At 39.6% G+C, this 26,686-nt stretch overlaps 1 protein-coding gene across 4 annotated transcripts in view; it reads right to left on the bottom strand.

The window, feature by feature from the left end:
• The window catches only part of LRBA (LPS responsive beige-like anchor protein), a 367,611-nt gene extending 341,007 nt beyond the window's left edge, over positions 1–26,604 (bottom strand). For 2 of the 4 annotated variants that reach the window (XM_042828457.1, XM_042828458.1), the window contains exon 1: positions 26,334–26,601. In XM_042828457.1, coding sequence (XP_042684391.1) covers positions 26,334–26,549 — 216 coding nt within the window. In that variant the 5' untranslated portion in view covers positions 26,550–26,601. Of the gene's footprint in view, positions 1–26,333 lie in introns of all 4 variants that reach the window. The other 2 variants (XM_042828460.1, XM_042828459.1) reach the window with 2 other exon arrangements.
• Between the last annotated feature and the right edge of the window lie 82 nt (positions 26,605–26,686).

Below are 26,686 nucleotides of genomic sequence, written 5' to 3'. Positions count from 1 at the left end.
CACCAGACGACCGAGCAGGACGCCAAGACTGCAGTAGTAATTGTACCTTCATGAGATTCAATTACCTCTGAAGTTACAACAACACTTTCTATACACAACTTTGTGCGTTTCTTCCCCAGCAAAGATTAAGACCGACAACATAGATCCAGAACTCCAACACTGTTACACTGTGTCCATTTCTGTGAAAAGCTTATCCAAATACAGTAACTTATTCCTTTCACACTGCAACTAAGTATACAGCTCACAGTATTTGTAGTTTTTCATCTGTTTCTGCACAGAAGGGAGACGTTAAGAAAACAGTTATTTGATCAGTGGTCTATTTCTGCTGCACATTAAGACTTCAATAAATTCTTCCCTTAGCCAAGACAAACACAAAACACAGAGAACTTCCTGAACCTTACAATTCCACAATATTTTCCCACCACTCTGGAAAAAAAAACATGTATGGGGCGGGAGGGAATGCTGATAACTGAAATTGGCACTGTAATTGCCACATTTTCAGCCGCTTATCACTGATCAAATTATAAACTTGTCCCAGTTAGCAACCCTGCTTTCCTAGTACACTACCCAGGAGACACTCAAAGACCACCCTAGTTTGTGGACTCCTTGGCAATGTGTGCTGACACAGCAGTCCTCAGCGCTTCCAGTTTCCCAGGCCCAGACAGGTAATCTGCAAGCCAAGGCTCCAAGCTGCTGACTGCCCCACAGAGGGAGCATGGGAGGTACAAAAATTTCCATGCTTTGATGCCATTAGGAATCTATCAGGCTGACATAGCCATGGAAGCATTTCATTACACTGTCTACCCTGGCAGACCTACCTCACATGTTTCTCCTCAAGAGATACTTCCCTTTTAGTCAGAGAAGGCCGATTCATCCATGGTTTGAATCAATATAGATTTCTGAAATTAAACGAAAATAGCTCATACAAGGCTCTTAGATATTTGAAGCTTAATTTTTATATTTTATGAAGTATTGTTGTAAGGAGATCTTAACAAAAGCACTTTTTAAATAAAGCTTTAGAATGGTTAAAAGCAATCCAACAACAAACACAAGAAATTGAGCACACAAAAGACACAAGTACAAGTATAGCTATCCAGCCCTGCTACCTCATGCTTCCATGCAGGTGATCAGCTAAGGCTCCCAACTGTGCAGCTCAAGAAATCTGAAATGTGACAACTTGAAAAAACTGAAAAAGTGGTCTGCTGTAAAGATTTTAAAAAGAGAAAATGTTAATTATATTTTATGTTCTCCCTTTTTCGTTAACCAGTAATAATAATAAACTTCATCCTATACCCCAGTTCCTCTAACACTTAAAGCAGTACATGCTTTTATTGCCAACACCAAACTAGCACACTTCATTATTAAAAGAACAACAGTGAATGCCTACTGTCCAGACAGCAGACATTTTACTCTAATCTCTTCCTATTCATTTGCTGTTTTTTCCCAGCCTTGCTTCTCAAAACGTACAGTCTTGAAAAAATGGCAGTGGAGTTAATAACATCGCAAGTCCTCCTCCCTGCCTTAGTTGGTAAATGCTTAACACTGCTTTCAAGCCTCACTGTTCCGCATTGCTCTGATAAACTGCTGGCATAAGGCACAAGAAAGAAAGAAACAAATCAAACTAATGAAACTCGCACAGAAATACATTGCTTAATAGAACACGACAACTTATATTAGTAGCAGAATATATCTTCTATAAAGAAAACTTTTCATAGAGCTATATGAGACAATCTGAAGGAGCTGCAGCAGCACAAAAAGGATAAAATATCTAAACAGGCAAAGGATAAAGACATTCCTAGAAAGTTAATTTTAAGCAAGAAAAAAAAAGTGGTAAACTATCTTTTGTGCAAACTAGCATCAAATCTACCTTCCTAACGGTGAGCAAGCATGTCAGGATTGGCTTTACAGCACAGTTCCAAATAATGCTGTAATGAGTATTTTGTGTACTAATTCAAGGTGCTGTCCATTTTTTTTTATTATTTTTTTCCCCCTTTTAGAAAGATAGCAATGCTTAACATTGCATTCTTTCTTGTAAGTCAGAGGCAGAGAACCTGCTGCTACACAAAAACAAGACCAATGAGCACCATCTCATGGGCATTTTAGGTAACAGGTTCTACGCAGGAAAAAAAAGGACTCTAAAGCAAACAACAAAATGTGAATTGCAGAAGCATAATATCTAATTTTCAAAAGCTTAGATGTGAAAATAGGGCACAAGCTAAAGATTTTTCTAAAAATAAGTAACTGTAATTGCATCTGAGGGGAACTTCATTGTATCCACACAAACAAAAAGTACTGAGGTATTTAGGCACTTAAAATAGCCTCTATGAGCACAACCACACACATACAATTACCCTCAGCCTGAAGAATCGACTGAGGCTGGTAAAAATCAGTCTTTAAAAAGTAGATTGAGAGGGATCAGCAGAACTCCATCCCTTCAAGCCAATAGCTGAAAAAAAATAAAAAAATAAAAAATCATTGCAAGAGTTTGATTGTATACTTATGCATTCGTTTCTCTTCCTCAACTTTAGAGCACTCAATGAGATTCTCATTGATAGTTCACATCCAATCCTGCAGATCTAGCAGGCTAAAACATAAGTTGTTAAAAAACAGTGTTACAGTCTGCATTACTTTGAGTACTTAATATTCAACAACAGTTTCCTCTGTGACCTGAAATTTTACCCAGTAATAGCAATACCTCAGAAGGAACATCCCTATTCAGTTGTCTACTAGTTCAGGTTACAAAGATACTCTCCTGCTGTAGCACATAGCATTTTCATCTTCCTTCAGCTAACTGCGAAGTTTAAAACTCTACAGTAGCATTTATTAAATATGCCCATCAGAAAAATAAAACATGACAGAAGGAACAACTAAGAGTACATACTAAGGCATTACCACCAAAATTCTAAAAGTGGAATGAATAAGCTCTCAAAATGCAGGCACAGTAGATCTCTGGTTCACCTGGTGTAACACTAGCGGTCACTGCAGACTGCACCATGGTATTTTTATCTCAGAAACAGAAGACAGGTTTCTTTGTATGCTGTGGGTTTATTTTTTTGAAGTGCCATTTGTTCCAAGAGAAATAACTCCCCAAAAAAAAAATTTCAGCTCTTTAAAAGCAACTATTTGTTCATGCAATGCAAAATGAGTTCTATTTCATATGACACTATAAAAGCTCCTCTTCAGAAAAATAATACCAATAACCACGTCCTCTTAATGCTCATAGACATATGTGAAATATGTTCATGAAATCATTACTTGAGATGAGGCAGGACACACTAAAAAACTGTAAAATCCCAAGTCATCTTTGCAGGGGACTTTAGCACAAACACAGATCAAATAAACTTACAGCCAAGTATTTTACCACGCATACTTCTGATAACTAGGAGTTTGTTGGGTTTCCCATTACGGCTCCTCTAAGTTTTACTGATGAAACATTCCGTAGTCATCAGAGGCAGACACGACTGAACCCCACCCAGTTTTACCCCTTGGTTCACTTTAGATCTGTACTTTTGATTGCCAGTTTTTATTACTGGAATGCCATCAACACATACACAAAAACCCACACCGTGAAGAAAAAAAATTCATCACACCATATTAAACATTACTACAACAGTGAAATTCAGAGGGATGGCTGCTCCAGGCAAAGTTCTCCCCATGAAAATTAAATGATTAATTCTACAGCAACATGAGTTTTGGAAAGATGCAATGCACTGTTATGTACCTCCCTGCCTTGAACACCGGGAAAGCAATTAATTAAGAGTACTGCAGCGTGCACCTGGAAGAAAAGGCCGCAGTCTGCCAACCAGACACTACCATTCACTTGGCTCACACCACCTCTGCAATCATTCCACAGCAGCTGAGGATCAAACCAGATGTAGTACTTCAGATGCAGATCAGAATGACTCTACATAATCCTTCAGAGTAAACCCTGCAATGTTTCTGTGGCTTCCTTCCAAAACTTGCTACAGTGATCTCCTCAAACAGCTTTCTCAGCTCTGAAGCACAGCCTGCTCCAACTCACAACATATTACACATTAGTCCGTCTGTATCCTTCTGATACAAAGCAAGGCAATATATTATTAATCACTGTTACTCACTGTCTTCTCATACCAAACTCTGCAAAGCTTTCAGGATCAGAACCAGCATCTTGAGCCAATGTTGCTTTAATGTACAAGCTCACTATTGGCTGAAAAATTCTCCTGGTTATGATAGTACTCAAGGCACAGCAATCCACTCAAAAAAAAATCACCTCAAAAGAAGCTATGTTTGATCCCCAATCCTTGTATGATTGCATGAAGAACGATCAACAAAGTCATTTTCCACCACTTCTCTCCTGACTCAGTCAGCTAAGCAGCAGTTCAAATATCACATCACGTGCTTTCAGATCTCCCTAGCAAAGATTAGAATTAAGGCCAAACACACAAAGCATACCCAAAGTATCCAGACAACTTCAACATCTTTGGCTGGACTTCTGTTAAGGCACTGAGTTTTCTTCCCTTTGCAAAGTTCACACATCATTGTTATGGCATTCCACCTCATCCTCAAAGTCCAGCTAAAATATTCTCTATTTAAAACACACTTGCAGTCAGTGTACAAGGTTGAGCTACATTCTATGAGACTCAGGGGTTACTCATTTTAGTACATCATGTCCAATAACTTCAGATCACCAGCAGAACACCTTATAAAAATAGCTTTTTAAACAAGAAAATACTTCTTAAGTTTTTACACTGCCGTACTTAATGCCACTTAATGACTGAGGGCTTTCTGGCACCTGTTCTAAGCTGTCCCCCAATCCATTTTGTGAAGATTTATTATTTCCACTTGGGATAGTCTGTAGACTAACTGTATGAAATACTAGCTGGCTTCTGGCTGGTATTATGCAGTAAGTCACATTAATACACTGATCCATTGGCCTTATAATCTGTATCTGACAATCTTTTAAGGACAGCTTTTATTGGCAACACAGATTTTTTAAGTGCTGTTTCAATACAAGTTTTTCCACTACCGTAACTTTAGAAAACGTTGCTCTTCTCCCAGTTATTTGCATCTTTTGTTTTTATAATCTCCTTTTACAATTATTTTGTTTAAATAATTCCAAGTGGGGCTACAAACGAAAAAAAACAATCATAACTGTAAACAGCAAATGTGTGTAATACTCTACAGAATATAAGGTCTGCATAATAAACAAGAACAGCATAGAAAAACAGAAATTCAGACAAATTCAAGGGAAAAGAAAAAGAGAACTGAAGAGACTCACGTAAAATGTAACAAAAAGAAAGCTGTGAGTAACGCAAGACAGAAAAAGGAGAGGTAAAAGGAACAGCATAGCCAGCATTAACTTAGGCAAAATTATCTAGGCTGAGAAATAAATGTAGAAGATAAACAGTTCTATGGATTTACAGTATCGCCACCTCAAACCCTATCATGGGCCTCGATTAGGGATTTAAAGAAGGGATTTAAAAAAAAAAAAAAAAAAGTCTGCAAACATCATAAAATGATTAAATCACAAAATGGCCTGGGTTGAAAAGGGCCAAATGATCACATAGTTTCAACCCCCCTGCTACGTGCAGGTCACCAACCAGCAGACCAGGCTGCCCAGAGCCACATCCAGCCTGGCCTTGAATGCATCCAGAGATGGGGCATCCACAACTTCCTTGGGCAACCTGTTCCAGTGCGTCACCACCCTCTGTGTGAAACGCTTCCTCCTAATGTCTAACCCGAACCCCTTCTCTCAGTTTAAGACCATTCCTCCTTGTCCTATCACTATCCACCCTTGTAAACAGCTGTTCCCCCTCCTGTTTATATGCTCCCTTACTCTTAAGTTTGAAAATAAATATTTTCAAGTGTTAATTGGTATGACTCAGGTGCACTAACAAGATCACAGATAACTTCTATACAGCGTAATGCATGCTTAAGTCAGATTGGTCTCTAAATGCACACATCCCCATTTTGTTCTCTAGATTCAGTCATCAGAAAACCCTAAAGTAAACATCTGTCCTACTGGCATCACAGGTGAGCACGCACTCTGCAATACAGAACATTCCACTTTTTTCTAACCGAAAAACAAAGAGTCGCACAAACAGAGGTTTTGGCACAACCACCACATTATTTCAGCTCCATCACCTGCGAAGTTAAAAACAACAGGAAAAGAGCCCTACCCTTATTTACTCAATTCCTCCTGTGAGCGCAATAACATCTTGAGATCCCAACCATAAGTTTAAATTGTATAACCTATGTTTTCTACAATACCCTTGAGATGCTTGGAAAGTTTTCTCCCTAGTGAAGTTCTCATTTTCTTTCTCAAACTTCACTGACTTTTCCCTGTTTAGTATTTAAGACTCAATTAAGTACGAGTGAAGCAGATTAACATTTTATGCAGAATAAATTCTCTTCCAGGGAATAACATTTTGCAGGGGCACAAGTATCTCACGTATCACTACTTTAGCCATACAATCCCTATGTGAATATATGAAATTGTAGCATTAGAATCGTAGGATCACCAAGGTCGGAAAAGGCCTCCAAGAACATCTAGTCAAACCACCCACCAGCCCCTCCTATTCCCCCATTAAGCCACCCCCCTCAGAACAACATCTAAGTGCTTCTTGAGCACCTCCGTGCACAACGATTCCACCACATCCCTGGGCAGTCCATTCCTGCATCTGACCATTCTCTCAGAAAATAAATTTTTTTTCTCATGTCCAACTTCAGTCTCTCCTGGCACAACTTCAGGCCATTCCCTCTAGTTCTATCACCATCTTTCAGGGAGCCACAGAGAGCAGTAAGGTCTCCCCTGAGCATCCTTTTCTGCAGACTACTCAAGTCCACTTCCCTCATCTGCTCTTCATTAAGACTTGTGCTCCAGGTCCCAACTTACACACTTACTGTAAAATTAATAAATTTTTGTAATACACTTGTAAATTGAAATTATGAAAGAAAAAAAAAAAAAGCATTTCCCCCCCCCAACAATTGTTTTATAGGAGCAGGTCTTCTCCATGCATACTCTCTAGAAATCAGTTAAACTTTGTCACCTTCGTACACAGCGATGTATGAGCAAGTAAAAAATGAAATAAAATACTAATACAGCTCTTTCAGAACTGCCAATCTACTCCGTTATTGAAATGTAGATACCTTATTAAATAACTCATTCTTCTAAATAACTCATATCAAGAAAGGTTTTCTTTTTATTTGAAACATGTCCCATTAAGACAACTAACAAGGCACGTTGTTGCGTAAATAGATGGCTGCATGCAAATAATATTTGAACCTAATTCAGCTGTTCAACTCCAGAGAGAGGTAAAACTCCCAATGCCACCACAGGAACAAACATCACATCAGTTTTCCCTTTTCGTAGATGGGAACTCCAAGCGAAGAGACAAGGCCACAAGAGAAGATACTTTCAGCAGCAATACAGCCCTCTGTAGAGCAGAAAACACATGCAAAACCACAGAAAGAACATTCTCTCCAAGGAAACTTACCCACAGTTATACTTTCACATGGCGCTACAAAGAGCAGTGAAGTAATCAGAAGAATGCTCTTGTGAAATAATAACATTCAAAAAGTGAATAAAAAATTATGTATCTACTTATCTTGCTACGCCCTGTTTCTCAGTGTGTTCAAAACGCAACTCATTTCAGCTTTATAGAGCAGTAACACATTTGGAAGCCAAAAATACATCAATCAAGTCAGGAAGAAAAGCAGAATGATAACAAAACTTCAGAAAATTATCACAAATAAACTGGGACATGCATCCCTTTAAGGGAGTATTTTAGTGGACAGAGGACTTGCTTTCTGCGCCCATGCCTCTAACTGAGCCAAATTTTCAGCCAAAATCAGGAACAGTTTTTATTCACACGCTGCATAAGAATGCAGTATTTATAAAATCATCTCATTTACATATTTCAGCATTTAACATGCATTGGGTCCACCAATCATCTCTCTTAGCACTAATTCTTCATATCAAATCCACAGGTAGCTTATTGTAGATTAAAGATCCTAGGAGATAAGATTTTTTTGATATTTTATATATATATATATATATATGTTTAAACATACGAGCATTAGTCCAGTGAGGAATTTAAGGGGCTTCACAAGTTTGAACTATATAACATTAGAGCTCTTATTTCTAGCCTTAAATGGTTGCTGATAGCAACCACAGTTCATCACCATCTGCAGTGACAGCAGTGAAAACAGCTGCACACACAGCAAAGCGAGCCAGATACTTCAAATCGTAACACATCTGTGCTACCACTGATGTGGTACCACTACCATCTTTCCCATCTGGAAAATAGGAAATTCCTACATTTGTATGTGCCATATCCCCACCTCAGGTAACATACAGGAACTCCAAAAGCCTTTAGTTGCAAATAATTACACATTCCCTACCTTAGATTTGAAAACCTGTCCGGAAATACCATTTAAATTTCCATCTTGAGATCTCCTTCCATTTAAATCTGCTTCTTTGACACAAACATTTCAGACAATCAGCAAATAACCAGAAAAAAAATGATTCTCATTGACATTTTAAGGGCTCAACAAACAGTACAATTAATCATCATCTCACTATTTTCAACTTTTCCTTACTTGCTGGTGGTATTGAAACATTACTGCTATTGTTATTTCCATTGCTACATTCTTAGGGGATTTTTACTCATCTACTCCACAGAAAAGAAACATCATGTTTTCACAAAATTATTATGTAGTCACGATCACATCAGTGCAGAATCCCAGACAACAGAGCTTCACATTTCACTATTAAAGCTGGGAACACCAGCACCCATGCTAAAGCTTTGCAATCGATAACCTCATTTCACGTATTAGTTCATTGCTGACTTGTTGCATTGCCTTCAATACTGACTTACCCGTGTAAATTTTCTTCTGAAGAGCTTAAAGAACAGTTCTAACAGTTTACAATTAGCTTTTAAAAAGCATCCAATAAATTGCATTCCTTGTACACTAAATACCTATTTTTTTCCCCTTTATATTGGGCAATCACAGAATTACCAAGATGACGTCCTGCTGGTAATTTGGATTTTCAGTAATATCATTCCTACGCTCTTTCACAGTTCAGCATGTGATCAATACAGACACCAGAACTGTCCTAATACACTATGTTTTCTGCTCATTTACTCAATTTCTAGTTTGATAGCATTGTTTCAGTTTAACTATCTTAGTTCTTCTAAACTTCTCATTTAATATCTTCATTTGTTAGTTGTCGTTGTTTGTTTTTTTTTTTTTTTAAACGGGTTTCTACTTATTGCTATATGTTCTACTCCCAAAAACAGAAAACAAATGTTGAAACAACATATACTACGCCTCTATCAAGAACATAACAGTTGAAGTTCCACTATTTTAGCTAACAGCAGCCAGCAAATTACTAGAGACCTAAAACATATTTATAGATAATCCCACTATCAAATAGTCAATAAGTCATCACACTTTCTTAAAACATAAGGAGACTAGCACATGGGGACAGATTACCTCCTTGAACAACATTAAAAACAAGTCTCAGCTGTTTCGCAAACTCCACATCTTGGCTACCCTTGAGATAGCATACTGATTGTATTCTGAAATAAATTAGCTTAAAATGTCTTGAAACCACAAAAGACTCAAATTCAGGAAACATAAATGTTGTAGTTTGTCACAACTGATGACAACGAGCTCATCTCCCTCACTGTGGCCACATTCTTTCTCATTTCTTCCCCATCCTGCACTTCCGGGGGAGAAGGAAAAAAAAAAAAAAAAAAAAAAAACAACAGGGAAAGCAAGGACTTCTAAGCCACCACCTGAAAGAGTCCCTGTGTCACAATCTACACAGTGAACCTTTTTACAAATAATTTGGACAAAGATAATGGAAGAAGGCAAGGAAAACGTGCCCTTCAAAAGAAGGGTCCAAATTCAGCCTTGTGTCTGTCAGCTAGCAGTAATCCTACTCTTCAACAGGCTTCGCAGTAGAAACAGACAGCATTCCTTGTAAGCAAGATGTACAAGAAAGAGAATATGCTGCTGCAATTGTATTTTCCATTCTAGTTGTGTGGCTATTTACTGAGAGTTGTGTTTTGAGTTGCAAATCTAACTAAAGCCTTAATCCAACAATCAGCCACCAAACCGAGCAAAGTGTTGGCACAATACTTAGTTTATCTTCCTTAAAATTATCAGGACTGACACTACACACTTATAACTAATCCTCATTAAGATAATTTTTATACTACAGTATGTTTTAGTGGACTTCAGGAAGATCAGTTCTCTGATCGGTCTTCTACTAAGCACACTGGGGTAACCAAAATGAAAAGATTTTCTTGAAAAACAAATTAATTTTCTTAACACCAATGTACATAATGCATAACCAACATTATTTTCATCTTCTTCCTTAAAGGGAATTTTGTTACCAAAGAAGGCTGATTGGTTCCTTCTCTCAAGCTCTAAAAAAAACAAAAATGAACCATGAGGATGACACCTTATTCATAAAATATTTCAAATTATGAAGATGCTTCACTGTCTCTTCACATACAGGGAGGACAAAGATCCCTCTTACCTTGAAAGGTCACTCTCTACCTGCCTAAGTTGGTTTTTTCCAGTATTATTTGGAAGTCACTTAGTAACATACACAGCATTCTGCTGAAAGCAGTACAAAATGAGGAGAGCAACAGGAGGCATAGACTACTGTTAGGTCACTGAAACACTGAATCAGTAAAACACTGAAAAAACAACACTACGCTGGATTAAAGTCTTAGCCAGGATGGAACCCTGTAAGTGCCACTGAGGCTACAGAAACATAATGAGTTTTTGGCTCTTAGACTCGGAAACTAAACAGTCCCAACTCTAATTAATTTTCATGCTAGGATGAAAAGCAAGGAGGGAAGTCATAATGGGCTTCCCTACCTCCCAACTTTATTTCCTAGACACTTGATTCCAGCCAACAGAATACACAAACATGCTGCTGCTTTGACTGCAGCAAGAGTCTATCTTAGAAAAGTTTGAACAACAGGTTTGAAAAGTTGAACTTAAATGCATCTTACAGTGGTTGCAAGAGCAGAGCTTCCAGAAATCAAGGAAGATTCCTTTAAATAGAAAACATCCAGTAATGTATAAACTCACTCATTCTTGAGAGCAATAACTGTGCTATTACATTTCCTAGCTTTGCCTTAAACCCCTGAAATTTACAATGATTCCCTATTGAGTCTTACTCACTATTCAACACCATCAAGCACAATCCTGAAGCCCACGTAATTAAATCCAGCAAAAAACAAGAGGTCGTGGACTAGCATGTGGACGAGGAGTTCACAGGGGAAAGCAAACTGACCAAGCTTTCAAAATATTTCTGCTACATAATCATCAAGTGGTAAAACTGTAACTTCAAGCTTTTGGTTGTCAACAAACACTGAATCTATATTGTTATTATGAACAAATGTGATAGAAGGCAGGTTGTAGAGCACTCATCCTTACGGTGGCCCCATTAATTAAGGGAAATGTCCACTTTCAGATGATTTTATGCCTACAGCTCCTTGAGCAAAGGATCAGTACGTGGTCCTAGAACAGCTTTCTATTCCCTATTCTGTATTCCTGAGTTCACTTCCAAAAGACACTATGGACATCCTTCCTGTTGATGCTAGCCAGAGGTCCATCTTTGCTCACGCAGCCCTGTGAACATTTTGCTACACGACGAAGGTTAGAGAAAGACCCAAAGTGACTTCGATGACAAATACCATTGTCATTAGAACCTAGGATCAATTGTGAAGCATCTCTCGATGAAGCAGCACCAGAAAACACAGCCCAGAAGGAAAGTTATCTTCTAACAGCTGTGACTGTTAAAGGATGTTGTCTTGGGACACTTTCATCTACAGTGTGCTGTAGAATCCAGAATCATCCCTAATTTCATTTCTACCAAGTCTCTGCAGTGCTCTACATAAATGCTTCCAAGGCAGATAGCTCCTGCATAAAGTAATAGGTTTTTCATCTTTTGCTACTCTATGCAACCTTATATTCTCATATGAAATCTGGACCTTCACTCTTCCTCCTGGGAAATTTGAATTCAACTCAACCCATGACACATCAGACACAACTGTCTACTTGGTGCAAAAGTAGGACTTTGAATCAACCTGCAGAAAATGCATAATACCTGATGGATGTGAAGAGCCCAGCTTGACTCTTAAGAGACCCTCCAACATCTACAGAATTAGTAAATAAAAATAATTTTCTCCTTCCCTATATACTAGCCATATATGCTAGAGAAATCATTCAAGCAAGAAAAAACTACCCAGTGAACGAAAAAAAGGAAATGTCACTCCCATTTTTAAAAAGAGTAGAGAGGATGAATGAGGAAACTACCGAACTGTCAGCCTTATCTCTGTGCCAGGAAAGATCACGGAAGGGATCCTCCTAAAAGCTATGCTAAGGCACATAGAAGGCAGGGAGGTGATATGAGACAGCCTTCATGGCTTTCCAAGAGCAAGTCCTGCCTGACCAAACTAGTGGCCATCTATGATGGCCTAACTCCATCAGTGGACAAACCAGGAGCAGCTAACATCATCTACCTAGAACTTCAGTAAAGCCTTTGACATGGCTCCCAACAACACCAGTCACTCCAAATTAAAGAGATATGGATTTGATGAGAGTACTTTTCAGTGGACAAGAAAGTGGTTGCAAGACTGTACTCAGAGCGTGGTGGTCAACATCTCAGTGTCCAAATACAGATCACTGATGAGTGGTGCCCCTCAGAGGTCAGAGAACTGGGACCAGTGCTCTTCAACACCCTTATCAATGACATCAATGGTGGTGGGATTGAGTGCATCCTCAGCAAGCTTGTGGATGACACGAAGCTACATGGTGGGGTTGATATACCAAACAGACACAATGTTATCCAGAGACCTAGACAGGTTCAAGCAGTGGGTCCTGGTGAACCTCATGAGGTTCAAATAAACCAAGTGTAAGGTCTTGCACCTGGGTCATGGCAACCTCCCTATCAGTACAAACTAGGGGATGAAAGGATTCAACACAGCCCTGTCAAAAAAAATTTGGGGAAACTGCTGGATGGTAAGCTGGACATAAGTCAGCAGTGTGGCTTCACAGCCCTGAAAGCCAACTATATCCTGTGCAGTATCAAAAGAAGCGTGGTCAGCAGGTCACAGGAGACGATGCTGCCCCTCTCCTCTGCACTGGTGAGACCTCACCTGGAGTACTGCGTGTAGGTGTGGAGTTGTCAGTGTAGAGAGATGTGGACCTCTTGGAACACATTCAGAAGAGGACCACAAAAATGATCCCGGGGACAAACAGGCTGAAAGAATTGAGCCTGTTAAGCCTGGAAAGAAAAGATTCCAGGGAGACCTGATAGCCCAAATCCTCAATCTTCCTTTGAAGGAGAGGCGCTCCAGCCCTTGGATCATCTTTGTAGCCCTCCTCTGGATCCACTCTGACAGCTCCACATCTTTCTCACGCTGGGGACCCCAGATTTTGGCACAGTACTCCAGACAGAGCCTCACAAGGGTAGAGTAGATGGAGACAGTCACCTACCTCACACTGCTGGCCACCCCTCTCTTTTGACGCAGGCCAGCATATAGTTGGCTTTCTGGGCTGCAAGTTCACAGTGCTAGCTCGCATCAAGATTTTTATCTTCCAGAACCCCTTGTCCTTCTCTGCAGAGCTATTCTCAATTAATAAATAGTTCATAATCAAGTTACTCTAAATCAAAGACAAAAAGATTGAACTGCAGCATTCATTACTGAGGTTATTTTAAGATAATATCTCTACAGAGAATTAACTTACTCCGCTAATATTTTACTTCTATCTCAACTCCTACGACCAGAACTGAAGGAGATTGCAACAACTCACTGAATACCTAATTAAATACCCCCCCAGACACATAGATCTTTGAAGAGCTGAGAACAAGAGTAAAAGCATCAACATTAAGTAAGGAAAAAAACATTAAAGATAAGAAGTGTTCGAGAGCTAATTTCCACTTCGCATCCAGCTTCCCAAGCTTCTCAGTTTGACACACTAAATCAATCTGAGGGAAACCCTGAGCTGACAAGCTTCCTTGTTACAGCTGTCCACAGAGTTTGAAAAAAATATATATAGTCTATGCATATACACCTATACATACATATGCGTAAAGAAGAAAAAAATTCAAAAAAGCATTTCCACACTTTTTTTCTCTGGGTGGGGCTTTGATTTGCAATTATACATTTTCTCAGTTTGTTCACAGCTTCTCTCAAGATGGGACACAGAACTGCTAGGTACACTCCTAAAACTAAAGCCACTTGGAAACGGAGACATCACAGAATCACACAACACAGAATTGTAGGGGTTGGAAGGGACCTCTAGAGATCATTGAGACCAACCCCCCTGCCAAAGCAGGTTCCCTAAACCAGGTCACACTGTAGGCATCCAGGAGAGACATCACTACTCAGCAAAATGGCAGCAACATCTAGAAGCAAGAAACCCAGGCTTCTGTCATCTTTTGCCTGAGGAGACTAAAATTCTCTCTTTGAAAGATGTCTAACCAATTAAAGACAAATCTTTCTACCTGATGATACATCACCCTCAATCAGGAAATCAGAATTCTCTAAGTCCCAAAGAAAATTTGATTAAAGCCCTAATAGTGGGCAAGAAACCCACAACTTCCAGCTCCACACCTTTCCAGTCACATACGCAGCAGCAGAACACCTTCCCCATATTATTTCTTTCTGTGCTCTAGAAACTCGTCAACACGGCATTTTTAGACCCTACGAGCCTAGCCTTTGCAGGAAAGCATTAGAAAAACTCCTTCACAAGTCAATTAAAACACCACGGCAATGGACTTGCATCAGGTGGCAATTTGAATCTCTTCCTGCTGGGGCTAGAATGGAGAGCAGCTTTCAATTCCCTGATAGGTGAGACTTCGCTAAGTCAACACATTTTCCACAGCATGATAAACGTTTCTCTTTCAAAGATATAGCCAGAAAGGACAAGTTCTTACTGCCAGGTCTCAGAAGAGTCATGCCCGAAAGGACACTGACACTCAGCTGACCCACATTAACTGCAGCATACAGCTCTATTCGTGGCCCCCCAGCCTTCAATTCAGTAGGTTGCAGCTGGCTTTTGTGACCAAGAGTGAGAGCAGCTGATGCCCAGAAAGCTGAGAAGAAGGCAAGCACAGGAAGGACACAGCAGAGCATCCTGGTGCAAGGTCAAACTGCCAATTGTCTAATAAATCACAGTGCTGGCATTCCATTTTTGGATGAATAGCCAAGAAAGCAAGACAATCGGTGGGCACTCACTGATTTGCATAATAAGCTGCTGCCATAATTGATGTGCCTGAGCAAGTGATATCAGGGAATGCCATTCACAGAACTTCACTGCTGAAATGGGCACCAATGCCACCTCTTTCCAGTCCAGCTTAAATCATCAAGGTAATCATACAATCAAACAATGGCCTGGGTTAGAAAGGACCACAATGACTGCATGGTTTCAACCCCCTGCTATGTGCATGGTCACCAACCAGCAGACCAGGCTGCCCAGAGCCACATCCAGCCTGGCCTTGAACGTCTCCAGGGATGGGGCATCCTGTTCCAGTGCGTCACCACCCTGAGAGAAAATCTAAAGCACTAAGAACAGTACAGCTCCCAAACATGATCCTCTGCTGTAGAATACAAAGGATGAAGAGCTTCTTGCAATCCTAATCCAAAAACCATTCCCAGCATCTCAGTATTCACTCATTCATATGCAACATGTTAAATACACGCAGCTCCCACCTCACATCAGCTATTTTGAAACAGGTTCTAAAAACACAGCAGGTTATTCAGTTTCATAATCCATATCAGTTGCCCACAATTTGATATATAAGCTTTTAAGTTCCCCTCAGCTAAGTTCAGCTACAGACAAATCACACGCTTAGTTTCAACAAAAACATGTGCAGCAGGCAGATCCCTACTGCACTGATAGTTTCCATTTGTTTATTTAACAGTCATGCACCGTTACCAACATCGGTCACTTGATTCCTGTTCTCCCCTACTCCTCACGTTCTCCACCAATTGTGTTTTTTAAAAAGCTTCAAGAATTCTCCTCCTACATCATTGTCTCGTTTGCTTTTGTTGTTGTTGTTTTGTTTTTTAATCTTACGTGCATCATTCTGCATAAAGATTTTCATTCCTTTTAAAATGAATACTTGATTCCAGGACCCTTCCAAATTGTTAATAATCCTATAAAGCAGAGCTGTCTTAGGAGCACAGTTTTAATCCTAGAAAGTACAATCAGCATTACTGAAAGACTACTTTAATAAAAGATCACTAAAATTTAGAATGAAGTCACAGAATGAGATGAGTTCACCTTATTCTACCAAATAGCTCACCCCTAACACCATTCCAATCATATTTGGGAAAGAAACTGCAATAGCAACCCAAACCTGCACATAGTTGATAACAGAACTTCTAAGTGACAGGTTTATTTAGCTAACAGTCACTATCCTAGATGACATAATAATATATTTCACAATCTACTAGAAGACACAACTGGTTCTCTTGCTGCTTTTTTATAAAAAATAAAGTGCCTTCAAGCAGCGGAGACCATCTCACCTGCTGATGACTGGTGCCTCCAGCCCTTCAGCATTCCCAGAAGAGAAAATGATTACAGTAAAGGTCACAGTTGCATTGTTAGAATTAATGTTTTATAGGGCTAGCCCAAAATAAACCTATATTTTTAAAGGTCTACACAGGGCAAACAGATTAGACTTCATTTAATTCATTTATTTCCCTAACTTGCACCCACACTGCAGAGAACAGCTGCTGATTTCAGAGAAAAATGGAGGGAGAAGGGGGACAAAACACACTTCCATTGATCAGATAAGTTCCCAGTTGTGACTGTGGTTATGATATTCAATTGCAAAGGAAAGATAACCAAATAGTTTCACAGTAGTAGCATCATTTTCTTAGTTGGATCAAAATACAAGATCATTTTTCCCTACGAATTTCAAATCCAGCCTATCAGTCACATCAGAAGTAACCTGAATTACCATATAACTTATGTGTTGTTTTCCAGCTAAACATACACAGAAGACAAAAGCACCGACAGAGCTACTTATACACAGGCTGCCATAATGAGTAGTTCAAACTTGCAGGGGACTTTACAGACGGTAACAGAGCACATCATAATCCCACCGGCTATTCTTGTTTAAACACCATCTCAATGCAGCTATTAATCAGAAAATCATGCCTGGGACATAGCTGCTCCCAGATCCCCAGTTATCACTAGGGGAATACGACGCAATGGAAAGCACTAGGTTTTCTTCTCCACGAATTAGTTTATATTTGGAAAGTCCTTATTCTATTTGTGAAGCCTTGAAATCTGAAGCACGGTAGAAAGACAAGCTCTTCATAAATGACAATGAGCTTCCAGCATCAGCACACGGAGTGCAGGACTACAGTGTCCAAAGAAAACGTGCAATTGCAACTGCTCATGCAGCAATCGTTATTATCACCAGTTGTGCAAGGATGGCTCTCGATCGCTATCTGCTAGATATGCAGCACAGAATGCTGGAAACAGCAGCCTCCACTAGCCATATGATGTATTACAAAAGCAGGTGGCTATAGTATCCTGTTTTACACAAATTAGTCAAGAGCCCTCAGATTCCTGGCACATGGCCAGAGCTCCCAGATGGACAAAGTCTGAAGGCTTCCCCAGAAGAAAAAAGAAAACGACCAAGACAGCTCTGGAACTGCCTATAACAGACTTAGTGTTACACTAAAGCATAATGGGAAAAGCCAAAATTAGTTAAAACAGAAATGTAACCTAAATTAGGACATTAGTAATTAGGGCAAGCTGATACAAAAAAATCCATCATGCAAAATGTTATGAAGAGGCCAGCAAGGCCTCGAGGGGCTGGCGAAGACACTTGAATGGCGGAAAGTTAGCTAACTGTAATTAGTGATTATGAACGAGAACTTTCTTCCAGATTGACCCAATTAAAATAAACAGAAGTTCTTCAAAAAGATAAGCATAAATTTAATTTACAAAGGACTGAATTTGACAGAAAAGATTCTTAAGCATTTTACATACAACTAGCAAATAGTTATTTCACATCTAATGAATAAGCTGCAGAGGTTATTTAATCCATGCAATAGATTAAAGTTTCCTGCTTAAGCTTCAGAAAGAACTTCATGACCACGTAGACAGAAATCACAAGTATTTGAAGTTAATTACTTGTTTAGTAAAATGAGCCAGAACACTGGTTCAGAATGACCACAGTTTCCCCCATATGAGAAATACAGAGTGAATGAAACCACAGAGAAAGCTCATCTTTATCTTCTATCAGACTTGAAATCTAAACACACAAACAAACGTGATGATTTCCAGAAGGCTGGATCCTCAGAAAGCTGAACGTACACTTGATTTACCCAAAGTCAACACCATACCAAACTAACACTGCCTTAACAGAATTAAGCAATTTCCCTGGTTTTCCTCAATCCCCAGCCTTAGTCTAACACAGCCTCTTCATAAAACTGCTTTTTAACCAAATCTGCAGACTTTGGTTCATTCCTCTCATAATCTCTTTCAAAATACAGGAATAATTATCTATTTTTATCTCTCTGCATTGTCCAACCTCAGCAGCAACCTTGACATGCCATCCACGTATTTCCCTGACGCTTTCGACTAATTTCCTTCTAGTCCTTAATCCGAAAATGCTGCTCCTGAGCCAGTCCATATGGCCACTACTTTACCATGCTATCTGCTCTGGTGGGTCAGGCCAACAGTCCATCTAGCCCAGCTCCCCTGACAGATGTGACAGAAATACTACGTAAAGAGAGAAGCAATCGCACAGGGAATACCTAACGCTCTCTCCTTTCTTAAAGGATATCAACTAGAAAAAAACCTGTCACCGAACTGACGACCACCATCTAGAAAGGAATACTAAAGCATGTTATGAACATGTTTTAAGCAAGCTCACTTGTAAAATGAACAGCTAAAAACTTTTATCAAATATTATTAAGACATGATTTACAACAACACTTGGTTATGCTTTGCCTTCTCAGCTTTATCTTGGGCTTGCACAGAGCTTACTGATGCCAACACTTACACATACACACTACGGATGGTTTACAGGCTTTCACAAATGTTTGAAACTTCAGACTGGCCATGAGAAGCTATAAAAATTAGCTAGTAAGAGGAAAAGGTTAAAAAAAAAAAAAAAAAAAAAAACCCTTCAGTATTTTCCTATAAGGCCTTAATAATTCAACCTCAATATTTTCTCCTGCGGGGTGTCTTAAGTTGCACTCACAGAGTTGACATGATATATATACTACAAATTAGCTCTCCTTCAGAATTCAAACCATTTCCTTTCCACCTCCACAGCTTCAGCATGTCTACATGAAGACTTTTGTTATCAGCTCACTCAACATTCCATGCATTTTTCAATTAACCACAAAAGTTCCTTAAATACCTATACTTAATAAGCAGGGTGATATTTCCATTTCCACTGACTACTATTTCCAGCGTGCATCAAAACTCCCCAGAAAACACACACACACAAAAAGACCTCAGATCAATATTAATACTCAACATATTTTAGTAAGATGGAGGTTTGTAATCCTTAAGTGAAGGACAAGCAATCCTCATTGCACAATAGGCTTGAACTGGGTAAAGCCTGGTGAAAAACATTTCTGATCCTCAGTTACTTATCCAAAACCACTACAATTATCCTTAACTGTTATTGAATCATCAAATTAGATGCCTTTAAAAGCATGAAGATGACTTGGAATCAAGTATCTACCTAAACTCATTCATCAAACTGAGCATTAGCCACTAGTATGAAAGGGACAAGAACTAACTTCATGAAATAATTTTACTACTTAAGACCCATTTGGAAGCACTGCAGATCCACTCATTTACACACGCACACAAAATGAAAAACTATAAACTGCTTATTACCTTTATTGATAACCTGGACAAGGGAATTGAGTGCACTATCAGTAAGTTTGCTGATGACATCAAGTAGGGAGGTAGTATTGAAATGCCTGAGGGTTGAAAGGCCCTACAAAAGGATCTGGACAGGCAGGACTGCTGGGTTGAGGCCAATAGGATGAAGTTCAACAAGACCATGGGCCGGGTCCTACACTTCGGCCACAACAACGCAAGCAATGCCACGGACTTGGGGAAGAACGGCTGGAAGACTGCGTGGAATAAACAGACCTGGGGATGTTAGCTGATAATCAGCTAAACTTGAGCCAGCAGTGTGCCCAGGCAGCCAAGAAAGCCAAAGGCATCCTGGCTTTTATTAGAAATAATGCTACCAGCAAGAACTGGGAGGTGATCGGCCCCCCTGCACTCAGCTCTGGTGAGGCCACACATCGAGTACCACATTCACTTTCGAGCCACTCACTGCAAGAAAGACATTAAGGCTCTGGAGCATGGTCAGAGAAGAGAAGCAAAGCTGGCAAGGGTCTGGAGCACATAACTTACTAAGAGCCGCTGTAGTAAGTAGGATTGTTTAATCCGGAGAAGAGGAGGCTCAGGGGAGATCTTATTGCACTCTACAGTTACCTGAAAGGAGTCTGCAGCAAGGTAAGGGTTGGCCTATTCAGCCAGGTTACAATGATACAGCTAGAGGGAATGGCCTCAAGTTGTTCCAGGAGAGATTCAAGTTGGATATTAGGAAAAATGTCTTCTCCAAGAAAGCAGTCATGCACTGGAGTGGGCTGCCGATCCCTGGAGGTGCTCAAGAAATGCTTAGATGTTGTACTAAGAGACGTGGTCTACTAGGGAAACATCGGTAGTCAATGGACTGCTAGACTGGATGATCTTGGAAGTCTTTTCTAACCTTGGTGACCCTATGATTACTAAGAAAGCTTATTATCCATTTCACTACAATAAAAAATAAGAAACTAACAGCTTGACCCAGTTAAAACCACAGATTTACCTTATCACCTATACTGTAAAATGGATAGAAGTGACTGAACTAGGCTAACTGTAGTCAGAGGTACACTTTCTGGGAACCTAGGGAAGGCAATACATACTAAGAAATGCTCTAGAAACTCTTTGGTTCCTCTCACATGTCACCAGTGTTGTTTACATAGAAAATAAACCCGAGCACTTTTTAAAACATGCACCAAGGTAGGCAAAACAACGTACAGTTCTGAAAACATTCATGACACATTTTTGATTGCTGCAATGCATTTAGTTTTATCAGCATTACTTTGGTATTTATCGTTAGAAGATGCACACAGTAAGCCTTGGTGATTAAGATTTAAAAAAAAAAAAGGAGAATTTATTTCATAAGATCCATTAAATTAGTGCTTCAGAAACATTCATATCTGATTAGAAACCTGCTGTATCAGTAGGTGAAGTAATTAGCTTTCAGTATGAATAAGGATAAACAGAGGTTACAGTACAGAGAATACAACAGTGGAGAAGTGATAAAAAAGCAGCAGGAGGAACATCACCAGAAGGAAAATAGGTGGTAGTCCCAACATTTATCTACAGTTTGTTCCAGAAAGCAAGCCCTGTCATGCTAGGGAAGTTCCTTTAAATTTATTTGTTTTGTTTTAAAAGGGAAAGTAATTGCTCAGAATTTTTAAAAAAGCTTCAAGTTTATTTTTGTTTGTGGTTTTACTTAAGTCCAACAGTGGTGAGACAGGTAAAAAAATTATGTTTATAACATTGTTTTAGTCTTTGCTCTTCAGATCCAGCTACTTTTTAATCATCTTCAGATGAAAAAAAAAATAATTGTCATTTGTACTTTCTCACTAGGGGAATCTTGGTGAGGACCTCATAATCCACAAACACAACTGGAAGCAACAGCACATGATCCTCACAGAAAAAAGGGAAAAAAATCCTAAAAGCCTCCTTTGCAACACAGCCAGGGAGGTAGTGGGGGGAAATGTATAATCAAATCAAATAGCAGAGTCAATATTATGATTAAAAGAACGATTAAAAGTACTAAAGCTTATTTCATAAAAATAGGTTAGAGCAAGGCTTATAACAAGGCACAGCATTTCTTCAGAGAAGGGCAGAAAGCCTAAAATAACCGACAGCTTGAGACATAAGCAAATTCTGACATGAAGTCCTCAAATTGAGTTACAGAGCAACATCACGCAGAAAAGCAGTAGTTGTACAGCCACCTGCTTGAAGTGCAGTTGAATCTTGCCAGAACATCTATTTCTTCCTGCAATTTCAATAGAGTAGCCAGCCACAGCACACACACACCCCACTCATTATCAACAAAGCAGTTGCCAGCGAGCCTTCTACTTACTACAGTAATCTAAGTTTTATATAGGAACAAGAAATTTACAACAATAACTTGGAAACAGCATGACATTGACATAAAATACAAGAGAAGCCTGCTGAGAACAGAGCTGAGCAGAAGCTCCAGACAGAATTTTAACGTAGAAGAATTTTTGCCTAAAAATCTTGTATTGCAGAAGATCTTTATTCCCAGCATAGGTTGTATGGCCTTCACAATAGCTTCAGAAAATACATCTCCTAACTTGAAATCCTCAGATCCCAAAAATCTCCTATGATACCAAGAACACAGAACTTGTAAAAAAGAAGCTTTGCCAATTGCTGGATTATTTTTACTACTCTTTCTGAAAAACTCTTCAATAGCAGCAATGCCTTCCTATTTTACTACAAAAAAACAGATAACTACTTTAAGATTGTAACCCATGTCAGTGTACATCATTTATTTTCCCCCTCTACCACGTTCTCCTGTTAGGAGTTTTTGGAGTCTTTCAAATCTTAATAACCTAAGGGAGCCCCCCCCCCCGCGTAAGAGGTCACGGTCAACTAGGCATCTAACTTGAAATGAAGGGGCAGTGTACATGATTATTAAGGAAATACATCCATCATTTAGCCTACTGCCTTTCTGAAAGACAACAGATCAGAGTTGCATGTCAACAAGAACATATTCCCTAAGTTTATCACAGAATAGGACTTCCTGAAGCTCAGCATCTTCCTCCTTAATTTTAAAAACTATTGAAATACAGAAATCCACACCTGAGGTGGGCTGGAAAATTAGCTTCTCCAAGAACAGTGACCAATGCAAAGAGTTGAGTTTGAAAATTTCTAAGAGTAACATCTCCAAAAACAACAAAATGAAAATAGATTTTTGATACGTGATAGAAGCAAGCTCACAAAGAATTCTGTCACGCTGCTAAACAGAGAAATTGCTATAGCTGCCTCTCAGCTCCAAGACTCAACACTGCTGGACTGAATGATTTATTTGCTCCAGTAATCAGGACAAGAGCTTAAATTTCTTTAATAAGCAGCAAGCTAATTACTGGGCACTTCAAATTCTTGACCTTTTGAGTCTTTCACGTGTAAAGCATGACTTCAGATAAAGAACATCATGATTGCATCTTGTGCTTCTCTTAACTCTTTCCAAAACTAAGAAATTCACCATAACCTGCATGTCCAACAGTAAGCCTGCAGAACATAATTTAGAGTAACTTAAGTAGTTAAAAAAAAAAAAATAGGTCAGCTAACCCTCCTTCTCAAAAGAAACGTTTTACCTGACAGAGTGGTTTTGCTATGAAGGGCATGCATATAGCCACACCTTTCAACGAAGATTTGCTCAACCCTCCTTTCAGTTTGGTCTAACGACATTGTGCTTTTCTGATAAAAAAAAAACTCCCCAAGATGCTGTGAAGCGCCCTCCTTGCAAAGAACAAGAAGCAAGCCATCTGATTTCTGCTAACACTGCTGAGATACAGCAGTTATGACTCACCAAACTGAAATAAACTCACTGGGAAAGGATATTTAGGGCTTAACCCCACTATCGGTGACAGAACACAGCATGATTTTCATACCCACCCACTGAACCTGCTCACACATGAGTAAGTTCACTTCAAAAGCTATTGGGAAACAGATTGTTTTAAAAGCCATAGCCAAGAATCACTTTTTCACAAAAGGATCTTTTCTGCACACATACACAGAAAAGTACACATTGCCAACAAACACTTCACATGCCTCAGTTTCTGATTGGTGTTATTTTTAAAAATAAATCACAGTTAATAACTGAACAGAGGCAGAACTCAATGCCAGATGGATAAGTACTTTGTACAGAGACACTGATGCTTTTCATGTTCTATACTAACATTCAAGAAAGTTTTTGCTAGCTAAATGGGTAAGAAACTCCAGAAAACAGATACTTTTTGTATCCAAAACTGAGTTTTTTGGCTACTTTTTACTTTTTTAGTATTCCAGTTTCAATCAAGCCCCAAAATACTGAGATTCTCTCCCTCCAATTCAGGAGGTAAATAATTTTCATTAGACTCCGGAAAATTGAGGGACACATTTTTTCTTGTAACGCCCCACCCAAAAGAAGTTACATTACATTCTCACATAATTCAAATAATGAACCAAAACTGTTAGATAAAGCTTCGTTTATTGCATTATCAAATTATGTGTTGCTTCATGATAGTTCTCAACTGACTGGTTCTGCTTCGATAGTAAGGAATAAAAAGGCCTCAACTTCAGCCTCCCACATCACAGGCAGGTGTGCTGGAATGCTTGGGGAATCTTCTCAGAGAGATCAGGGATGCTATGTCACATGGACAAAGTGAAAAGACAGTTCCAAGAATCTCTTCCGAGCTCCTAACTAGGAAAAGACCCAGCAGAACCATAGAATGGCCCAGCTTAGAAAGGACCACAAAGATCATTAGTTTCAACCTCTCTGCTATGTGCAGCATCACCAACTACGAAAACAGGCTGCCCAGAGCCACATCCAGCCTGGCTTGAATGCCTCCAGGGATGCGGCATCCACAGCCTCCTCGGTTGCTGTTAAGCATCCTCCTGTTCCAGGTGTGTCACCACCCTCTGTGTCAAAAACTTCCTTTCAAAACTATAATCAAAGGTTCTCTGAATTAAGAGAATTCAAAGATCATCCATAACTTTTGCTCCAAAACAGAACAGCAAATGAATCTCAGAATGAGTAAGCTTTTTTTTTTTACACTTTTGACTGTTTTGCCCAACCTCTTTTGACTGCTGTAAAAAAATATACTTCCTTCCTAAAAGTACACCTTCATAAAATCGCATGCCAGATAAAGTAAAAAATTAAATATCCTCATGAAAATTTCTGCCTACTAGGAGAAGTGTCCTAAATCAAATTATTTCCCAGCTTTTCATTCTGAACCTTCCATGCACATATCTGAGCACCAGGTTTTATAAAACAGAATTGTCTAGTGCACTCTAAGCAACTTCAATCACCTTCTCCAGTGTGAAGCATCAACCTAACAAGTGCCATACAATTCACTGTTGCTCATACTGCAATTGCTCTGTACTGTGACTTTCAACCAAACAAATATCTAAGTGTGAAGTCTAAAAAATAAACATTTATCATAATCGAAGATGCCATCAACAGAGCACATGCTCTGGATAACAGGATTATTTACATGAAAACTGCAAAATGCTGCTAATCACGTAATAGAAAACCCAACTGCATTCAGAAACCTGCACGTATTTTGCAGCGACCTTTCTTCTGCCACACTTTACGCAATTACACAGTCTCACTTCCTGGTTTTGTAAGAAGCCACACTTGTTTTAAAGCCAAAGGTGCTCACGAGAAGCAAGAAGGAGGAACACCAAGGGGGTTTTTTGAGAATTCTAATAAGTGGAGCATCCTTGTGAAAGACAACTTCTTCTAATGTTTTGTCTCCTGCAGTAAACACTCTTTAACAACCAGCCAGTTTAACACAAGGCCCAAGCAACTTAGCAGTATGCATTTTATTCACTTTTTTTTTTTTTTACAAGCTGTGCCCTCAGCTTTTAGCTAGATTTATTAAGTATTAAAATTGCTTGCACTCTATCAGAAAAAATCACGTGACTACTTAGTTCATTAGAAATGAAGACATTAAGATCAAGTTTTATTTTCCCCAGAAAACAAAGTAAAGCACTTAAATGAGCTGCTTCCTTCTCCACTTCCTAGTAGACAGAACATGAGTTCAAAGCCAACAGAAAGCAAAAAGGGCCACAAAAACCTTCACCAGAGGAGTTGCTCCAGCTGAAGGCAACTGTGTGTTCCAATCACAGCTGGAGTAACTGATCAACATTTAACATTCTCATTAAGCACACCTGTTGGAGGGCTGAACACCACAATGCACCTCTCAGCTCTGGTTACAGCAACTCTTTCTTTGAGGCAAAACAAGGCTACTGCTGTTTGGAGCTATTTCAAATCTAAATACACATATGCTCATCTACCTCATCTTTAACTTTTTTGAGTCATAAAAAAAAGTCATAAAACTCGCTGGAATATCTGGTACGCTTTAAGTGTAAACATGCAGAAGAGACAAAAAAAATAAAGACCAAATACATGAGATCCTTCTACACAAAGATGCAATTCATTTCACTCGCACCCAAAAAGGCAGCCAACTTACCAGATTGAATACCGTTTCCACGATGTCTCTGTTCGACACCTCACCAACCTCCACCAGCCCTCCCAGCACGGCAAACTTCATTCTGATGCCTCGGATAGGGACCCCTGGATTCAGAGGCTGCAGTACGCTTCCCCCTTCGGCGGCGTTTCCTTCTTTCCCCCCTCCTCCTCCGCCATCACCTGTTGGCCGCACAACTTGTCTGCCGTCGCTCGCCATGGCCGGTGCCCTCCGTGCGGCGGAGCGAGAGGAAGACGCAGCCCGGGCCGGGGAAAGCTATCCGGCCGCGCTCTCCTCGCGGGAGGCGGCTGTCAGCGGCGGTAGCTCAGCCTGAAGGACGAGCGAGAGGTCGGTGA

This window comes from Centrocercus urophasianus, unplaced genomic scaffold (genome assembly GCF_019232065.1).
Source record: "Centrocercus urophasianus isolate 14NV4802_14NV808 unplaced genomic scaffold, USGS_Curo_1.0 seq_3, whole genome shotgun sequence".
NCBI classification, from domain to species: domain Eukaryota; kingdom Metazoa; phylum Chordata; class Aves; order Galliformes; family Phasianidae; genus Centrocercus; species Centrocercus urophasianus.
This window is presented reverse-complemented; position numbering and strand designations above follow the sequence as displayed.